The sequence below is a fragment of the Cibotium barometz genome, chromosome 48 (genome assembly GCF_041138505.1).
Source record: "Cibotium barometz isolate CiBa-2024 chromosome 48, ASM4113850v1, whole genome shotgun sequence".
Lineage (NCBI taxonomy): Eukaryota > Viridiplantae > Streptophyta > Polypodiopsida > Cyatheales > Cibotiaceae > Cibotium > Cibotium barometz.
Window position 1 is genome coordinate 39,962,634 of NC_141093.1, and position 9,217 is coordinate 39,971,850.

General features: G+C 42.3%; 1 protein-coding gene across 2 annotated transcripts; it reads right to left on the bottom strand.

Moving 5' to 3' along the window:
- Nucleotides 1–5,280: 5,280 nt before the first annotated feature.
- Nucleotides 5,281–8,113, bottom strand: LOC147611176 (CASP-like protein 2U1). 2 transcript variants are annotated; one of them, XM_086785835.1, is made up of 4 exons: nucleotides 7,982–8,113; nucleotides 7,523–7,781; nucleotides 7,141–7,270; nucleotides 5,281–5,657 (listed from the first exon to the last, which is right to left on the bottom strand). In XM_086785835.1, the coding sequence occupies exons 2-4, from the start codon at nucleotides 7,705–7,707 to the stop codon at nucleotides 5,388–5,390; spliced, it is 585 nt and encodes a 194-aa protein (XP_086641961.1). In that variant the 5' UTR covers nucleotides 7,708–7,781; nucleotides 7,982–8,113; the 3' UTR covers nucleotides 5,281–5,387. The 2 variants fall into 2 exon arrangements, with proteins under 2 accessions (XP_086641961.1, XP_086641960.1); XM_086785834.1 differs by lacking the exon at nucleotides 7,982–8,113 and having other exon boundaries at nucleotides 7,523–7,885.
- Nucleotides 8,114–9,217: the final 1,104 nt, after the last annotated feature.

The following is a 9,217-nucleotide window of genomic DNA, read 5'->3' on the forward strand; positions in this document are numbered from 1 at the left end:
TGGGATCCCAGCTCTATGAGAACACCTGGTGTAAAGAAGACTATGGAAGCCATGAATGCAAAGCTGCAAAGATCTGGGAGAGTGAAGAATCTTATGCAGAGGTTTACCTATGATGGTTATGTGGCACATCACTATGCATACATGGCAAAAGTTGTGCAGGTTGTAGAGTCCACATGCATTGATGAGGCTGTTGAAAATGTGTGTTGGGGAGAAAACTATAGATGAGGAGATGGATGCACTATATGGAAATGAGACTTGGGATTTAGTGCAATTGCCTGAAGGCAAGAAAGCTAATGGATGCAAGTGGATGTACAAAGTAAAACATAACAGTGATGGAAGCATAAGCAGATACAAGACTAGATTGGTAGCCAAAGGATATGCGCAGACATATGGCATTGATTATGAGGAAACTTTCAGTCCAGTTGCCAAGATGGCAACAGTGAGAGTTGTGATAGCAGTGGCTGTGTCAAAGCAATGGTCTTTACATCAGATGGATATAAAGAATGCATTCTTGCATGGGGATTTGCAGGAAGAGGTGTATATGTTGCAGCCACCTAGTTATTATAAGGATGTGAGTCACCTCGAGTATGTTTGGAGGTTGAAGAAAGCCTTGTATGGCTTAAAACAAGCACCAAGAGCATGGTCTAACAAGATTTCTGAATATCTTGTCACTATTGGCTTTCATGTAGCCAATGTAGATTTCTCGCTGTATGTGAGACATAGTGTGATAGAGGGGTTGTGCTTGTTGTCATCTATGTAGATGACTTGATCATTACGGGGGGACCATGATGCAGAGATCTTTGATTTAAAGATCTTGCTTAGACAGAAGTTTGCTTAGACAGAAGTTTGAGATGAAGGGTCTGGGGGAGCTCAGATATTTCTTGGGCATTGAGGTGATTAGGTCACCACATGGTATTGGATTACTGTAGAGACAGTATGGCTTGGACATGTTGTCCAAGTATGGTATGACAGGTTGTAAGCCTATCTCAGTGCCATTGGATCAGAATGGCAAGTTGAGTGCAGATTCAGGAGAGATTTTGGAGGATCCCACTATGTATAGGCGCATAGTAGGAAGCTTGATCTACATGACGATCACCATGCCAGAGTTGAGCTATGCTGTAGGGTTGGTGAGTCAGTTTATGCAGGTTCCTCTCGGAAGCCGCATTTGGATGCATTGAGATGCATACTGAGGTATGTGAGGTCTACTTTGCATTGTGGACTATTTTATGAAACTGGGACAGAGATATGTGTACATGGGTACACAGATGCTGATTGGGCTGATAGTATCTTAGATAGAAGATCTACTAGTGGCTTCATGTTTTCTTTGGGGAGTGCTGCTGTGACTTGGAGCACCAAGAAGCAGCCTACGGTTGCTCTATCCAGTACAGAGGCCGAGTACAGAGGTGCTGCTATGGCAGCATGTGAGGTAGCTTGGTTGAGAAAGCTACTTGCAGATTTGGGTCTATCAGTGTGGGGATAGACAAGTTGTCATTTTCTGTGACAACATTATTACAGAGGCCAAGTGCAGAGGTGCTACTATGGCAGCATGTGAGGTAGCTTGGTTGAGAAAGCTACTTGCAGATTTGGGTCTATCAATGGATAGACAAGTTGTCATTTTCTGTGACAACATTAGCAGTATACAGTTGGCCAGGAAAGAACCCAGTTTTTCATGCTCGCACAAAGCATATAGAGGTACACTACCATTTTGTCAGAGAGAAGGTTTTGGCAGGAGACGTTGACCTTGTTTATGTCAGCACACATGATCAGGTCACTGGCATCTTCACTAAAGCATTGGGTATACAGAGAAGCTCTGCAGATTCAGGGCTTCGCTTGGTGTACATGAGATGGAGTTGAGCTCGAGAGGGAGTGTTGAGATATCGAGCTCATCTAGTGAGGCGGTGGACACAGATGACCGCCTGGGAGATAGGCCCCACACTTACACCACTGGCATGGTTGGTGAGATCATGGGTGATGTACGGCTAGTGGGATGGTAGGCTGTGTGACAGTCATTCAAGAGACTAGCATAGTTATAGCGCCAGCTCATTTAGTTGGGTTCACACTATATAGAGAACCCTAGTATGTATTTGGGTTAAGCACCTTTTCATATTGGGTGTACTCTTATCTTTATATATATATAGTGCCAACTCATTTAGTTGGGTTCACATTATATAGAGAACCCTAGTATGTATTTGGTTAAGTACCTTTTCATATTGGGTGTACTCTTATCTTTGTATATGGTGTGTTGAATGTTGTGTGGGGTGCCAAAATGAATCGTAATGCCTTAACAAGACTCTAATTTCTTGAATGGTCCCAATTTTTAATTTCTTGGCTATTAGGGTTTTTTTTAAAATCAAGGTTTCTTATCAATAATCCAAGTGTAAACAATGATGCTAATGATCATTTTATCAAGGCTTAATACTCCTTTAAGCTTGCATTTAAAAGTTTTGATCACAATTACCAACAATTTATGGCTTTTCCTTTCAACAATGGTGAGTCTTCTTCTCTTGGATGGCTTCAATCTTGCAAAGCTATGGAGGCTAGTTTGCATTTTTTATGCCTAGTGTTGAAATGCTTGAGGATTTTGACATTCTTGCATAAGAATGCAACCTTTTTAACCTCATTCATTGACATTACATAGCTTGGATGTCCTTTGCATTGGTGCATCTTGGTAAAATTGGAATGCATTAAACTGTATTGGAGGCATGAATCAATACTTAGAATGGCATATGATATGCTTATGTGAATGTTTAATACACATGTACATGGAGGTGTTGAATGCCCATGTTTTAAAGTGGAGAGTCTATGATTGTGACCTTTACAAGGATTATGCAGACAATGAAGAGGATTATGCCTTAGTACATATGGATTATGCTCAGGTAGTCATTTGTGATGTGGATCATGCCTATGGATCTATGCATGGTGATGGATACAGTGAGAACATGGATTCACATTCGATGAAGCATGATGCATTCTCTTTTGATGCTCAGGGGATGCCTATGCATAGACACAGACATAGTCTATCAGGCATTCACTTTTGGACATGATATATTCACATATGATTCGAGTGGGTGGTTCTGTATCGACTATCATGTACCCACTGGGACCTATGCATGGGTGCATTATTCTTTTGACCCAGGGGAGCACTCAATGCATCTCGTCGATGGGTGTGGTGCATTACACCATCCATTTGATCCACGAGACGACAGGATCATGGGTCACGCATGGCTTGGATTTCCATTCGGTCCAGGCATGATTATCATTAGCCTCACCATCGACGACATCCTCCTATTCTTTCCATTCGATCCGAGTGGGCATCGTGTGGGACATGTTTTTTGATTATGGATACATATAGGCCATGAGTGCATTTTTGACTTTTGTATATAGCCTCTTATGTATGTTTTGTGCACGACCACCCTTCGATTTCGAGGATGAAATCATTGTAGAAAGGAATGGTTTGTAATGAAGTAGATTTGGTGTCACATGCACGTGGGAGATGGGACCTAGGCACTTGGGCTTAGGATCATTTACATGTGTACTTGGGGCCTAGGGCTATATGATACACAGGGCTCATGGGTATTGTACAACTTTTTGATCATTTTGACTATTACTTTTCTTGGAGCTCTTATGCCTAAGCTTCCATGGTGGACTTCTCCCTCTTAAGATGTTAGGATAGTAACCCATACCCATGTTGTCACTCCATCCATGCCTTGAGTGGCCAACCCTAGTTTCTTGCAAGGAGGAGCCATGGTTGTAGATGATGGTAGGAGGCAAAGAAGTGTGGGTCTAGATGGGGGTGAAGCACGAGGAGGAGGAGGAGGAGGGGGAGGTAGTGAAGTGGTCGTGCTGCCCAGCACAGTTGGGCCAAGGGAAGGAGCCCCGATAACCTTTTTTGTAGTGAGGATAAGTACTCTTTTAGTTGGAAACCCTATGATGAGTGAATGGTGTGTTACCTAGACCGAACTATTGTGCATGTAGTACACTACCTCTCCTCAAGATCCTTCAATTTCATGATAATCCTTGCAATTGAAATATGGCTCTTGAAAGTTGATGGTAGAAGTCAAGACTGACTTTTGCTAAACTTCTTCTCCCTGGATCCCTCAAAATAACCCTCGATATTTTCAATGGGGATTCTCAATCATCTATCGATCAATTATGCTGCTCTGAGCGATCTCCGTTTTGCTCGCAGAAGCAACATAGGATCCGTTACAAAATGTTTACCAAACCTCTTGGTCTTCTCACACTATCAAGGGCACTCCAACGAGCATATGCCACATGGACACTCAAACTATGAGAACTCAACCTGTCCCCGGACATAAATTGAACGTGTCATTTATAGTGTGCATGGGGAACGAACACCTCCACAAGATCATTGGACACCCTATTTTGTGGCTTATTTGTGTTATTAGATATAGTTGTGTTGTTCACTCAAAATCCGAGTACACTTAAATCTATGCGGTTGATACATCCTCACTACTGTTTAGGACCGTCGCTCTAATAATCGAAGTAGCAACCATCCAATTACATCATGTAATGCCGAGTTGTTCATCAACACACTAAAAAGGACATGCAACACACTCGTATTCCCCAATTTTGAACTCACCTGCAAAGCTATTTAGATTAACCCATGTTAGTGCAAGACACTATCATCCCAACCCCCTTTTCAAAGCTATTTAGATTAAACCATGTTAGTGCAAGACACTGCTCCATGACGTGAAACATCATCCCCTTATAAAGCCTCTACTATCATGTTAACCATGGTATTCACACATTTCCTCTCATAGAACCAAAAAAAGAGAATGGGAGGCGACCCTACCTTTCTATACCTAGTGTGTTGGTGCTTTTGTTTTTATTTTAAAGGTAGTGGGTATCAAATGCTCCTGTGTTTTTGTCATCTGTTGTGTCGTAACTAACCACTTCGTCAATCAAGTGACATGTCGTATGTTCTATTGTATAGGTTGCTAATCTATATCCTGTCAAGTCTCATGTCATTGTATAGGTTGCTAATAATCTTTATATCCTTAACGCATCTACCCGTTTGTATTCATCGATCGAAGGAGAAGTTAGAACAGAGATGATCATATCATAAGCGCATGAGTAAAGGCTAACAATGCTGTGGAACAAGTATTTGCTTGTGGGCATTAACAGACGAGGCACAAATTGACTGTATATATATATATATATAGCATATACGCTTAGTACCAGCTCAGAGGGGTCAAGTTAAGTGTGTATTCAAAATAAAGCTCATAGGGGTCAAGTTAAGTGTGTATTCAAAATGAAGCATGTCAGGAAAGGCAATTTATTTATGCGGCGATAGAAGAAGAAGAAGAAGGGGGTAAGCGAGCTATATAGCGTACGTTTTTCTTGTAACACGTAGACGACGTAGTGATTTAAGTGAGGGCTTCTGCTGGCACACGCTTCTTGCCGACCAACTTGACCCTTGCATACTGTTTGAAGAGCTGCTTAGCCGACAGTACAGAAGTGGCGGCTAGCAGAATCACTGAAAGGAAAGACACCACTATAGAGGCCTTGAGCAGATGGCAGAAATGCCCGTATATGCTGCATAGGGCATCCCACCCGGCCGTCTCATCTCCATTCTCAGCCAAGTAAGCAACTTCCATCGCAGCTGAAGCTGCTGATAGCAAGATGTAAGCAAGAGCCTGCGCAGATTCAGCATATCATCAAAGGTTAATTAGCCACTGTTTGTAAAGCCCAATCACTTACACAGGTTACCAATAACAATCTTTACAAACTCCGAATTGTTTGATTAACCATACAATGGTACAAGCTCTCCCTTAATCAAAGTCTCTCTGATCTCATCCTACATAATCATACACCAAAGACCTAGCAGTCACACCAGGCACTGAATGATTAGCACCCTTCCACTTATGGACACAAGCTAATTGGGCCACCCTCGACTATGACTGCAGCAAACATGTCTAAAAGCACAGTCGCGTGCTATAGTTCAGAGTTTGTTCTTGGCCGTGCATGCTCCATTTTGAGCAATGCGGTTTACTTCCTACTTCTACTCTTTCATAAACTCATACATAATTCTAATGCTCGTAAGTTCTCACTTGGGTGGGTAAACCTAGTTTTCTACTGGCAGAATTTATATCGTCACAGCAACTGCCCATGTTGGTTTCGCCCCACTTCTCACATTATGCCTCAGCTGGCATTGCATGGGTTTGCACTCTTAAGCTGATTACGCAGTTGGATCCCACATATCCCCTATCCATAAACATTGGATGGGCCATGCTTCACACATTGCCACTAGTTTGTAAACAGTCTTACTCTTAGGCAATTTACCCATCTGAGTGCGACAAGATGGACCATGTTTCACACATTGCCACTAGTTTGTAAACAGTGTAGTGATAGGCTGTTTACACATCTCAGTGCCACAAATCTTAGCCCTGTACATCATGTGGACAGCCGCTCTAACTCATCCAAAGCCCCCTGGCATCCAGTGTCCGAAAAGAACCATCCAAATTAGCTCAAATTGAGAAAAATGGGATGTAATTTTGCCTATCCTTGAATTCAAAATTTCAATTTTGTTATAAAACCTATGCCTTTTTCAATAAAAACCGGTTGAACTTCAAGGTCATCCTTTTTTTCACTGATTAGAAAAAAAGTTTATTTCTAACACCGAGGCCATCTATAAGAAGCTTGTGTAGTTATCAATAGCCTTAGACCTCTTACACATATACCTCGCCAATCTCTTTTATCAGGGTAAGATGATGGGCAGGGTCATGGATGGATAATCAAGCCCTTCCATGGGGCACACCAGTGCTGAAATTTTTCAGAAAGCATCAACGCTTATCAAACCTTCTAAAGAAGGCCTCTTAGAAAATAGGGTAGCAAAAGAAATGTCAGCCTATTTTATGGCCTTCAAATTGAAGGTTAGGGTACGCCTTCAAATTTCAAACCTGGGGCACACATCCAATTTTCACTGGCTGCTGTGTAAAGAGCCCTGGAACACATATTTCTTACCCATCCCTGTTGTCAGGGGATCTTGTAGATATCCTTATGTGTAGAATTGCATATTAGCATAAACATCTTGCCCATGATAAAGTCGCAGGTTGCTAACTGCAGATTAACATGCTTTGCTTCCAAAGTTAAACAGATTACGTATATAACAGAAAATACCTGATCAAGGACAAAGACAACCCAGGCACCTGATTTGTTGCTTCGCATCGCACTAACTACATTCGAGGCAGAAGTCAGGGCCACCACGAAGCAGTAGATAGCCACAAGACCGTTGGAGTACACGAGATAGCTGTAACAGACAAGTTTACCAGGAATTACTGCAAAACAAGAAATTTGATTGCTTGCATGGTGACATTTTAAACTTGAATATCCTCTAATAAGGTGTAGATTAGAGCAAAACGCATGAGCACAAATATTGGATTAGATGAGCCGGGCTTAAGCAAAGTTAGAATTAATGCTCTTAAAAATTTTTAAGGGGGTACATTAGAAGCTGAATTAGGGTTGATGACCCTGGAATTAGGGTCTAGAGGGGCTGACTTACACGAGGCCTGTGACATAGGAGTATTTGAGATCCGTGGACACACGTGTGAGGCCCACTAGTTGGTAGACAGCCTGCTGGTCTCTCACAAGCAGCATCAGCCCAACCATGGAGAGAAGGGTCACTACACAGCGCACCACCACATCTGCCCCTCTTGAACAAAACCCACTCTTGCTGTAACCTGCCATAGTTTTTCCACCTTCGAACTCAGTAGACCAGCACCTCTGATGAACAACTCCGCCTCCCCTCCCGCACTAAATACCTGCGATACCCCTCCCTTCTATGATCAAATTGCTTAACAACCCATCTCGTAAAAACCCTAATATCACCCCCAAAACAGTATTTACAGCAGATAAACAATTCGTACAGGCAACATACGCAAGAGTTGTACTGTTGTTGTGCACGATTAAAGACTTTACTTTAGTGGGTGAACAATGCCAGTTTGAGTTTGTACAGCATCACCTCTGGAATAGTAGCATTCAATGCTCTTTTAAGGACTCCGTGTGGACTCGGAGCCTGCTATCAATCACCAGCTGCCATTCCTGAGTAGAGTGCATTTTAGAGACACCTCTCTTTTTGGGCTAATTTCCACGTCTTGAAATTTGGCAATTGTTTGTTGGCAATTGGAAACATGCCACAACCTAAGACTAGTTAATTATAAGCACTGCATGAACACCAACAAAGACAAACCTCTACCTCAGACAAACCTAAGACTAGTTAATTATAAGCACTGCATGAACACCAACAAAGACAAACCTCTACCTCAGACAATGCCATGGACATATCCATAGATCTCAAAAGAAACCATGTACAAATGGAGGGTTCCCCCAAAGATGCAAATAAGAATAGAAGACAGAGGAAACAAAACCAAGCCCCCCCTCCATGAAGATATTGTCTTTGAATGTTAAAGGTCTTACAGACCCTAATAAAGGGAAAAAAGTTAAGGCATGGTTGAAACAACATGGTGATGTCGATGCTGTAGTGCTGACGGAGATTAAAGTCAGTGGAGATAATCTCATCCAAAGACTGAATGCAATAGATAAAAATCTCATATGGATTTATACCGCTCACCCTCAAGGCTCTGGAGGGGTAGCTTGTGGGTTGCACCCTAGATGGGAGAATCAGATCAGAGATATCCAAGTCGACCTTCTTGACCAGTGGGTGGCGTTTGAACTTGAGGATTTTGTTCTGATAGGCATGTATGCAAACTGCCCCGCAGACTCAAAGAGCTCGTATATGGAATTCAGTCATGCAGGAGTATGATGAACCTGTCATTCTGATAGGAGATCTGAATATGGTAGAACTAGAGGAAGATAGATTCAATAAACTGGGGAAGCTTATCTCAGTGCGGAAAAACTTGCTTGGAGCAAATGCAAGGAACAGCTCAACCTTGTTGACATAGGACTACCAGGACAATTTACTTGGCAAAACTATGGAACAGGTGACCTATTAAGGAAGGCAGAATTGATAGATGCTATGTCAGTCAGGAAGTGTGCAAAATGTTTGTTACTGTGGAATGCAAAGCCATTTTTGACACTTGCCTGTCAGATCACTATCCCATTCTAGCGTCTCTGGAGAAAGTTGATGAGAAAAAGTGCTGCAAGTGGTTCCATACGGACCCTTCCCTCTTTAAACTCCCCATGGTACAAGCAGAAGTGAAGAGAATATGGGATCATTTCTTTAGCTTAGGATTGACCC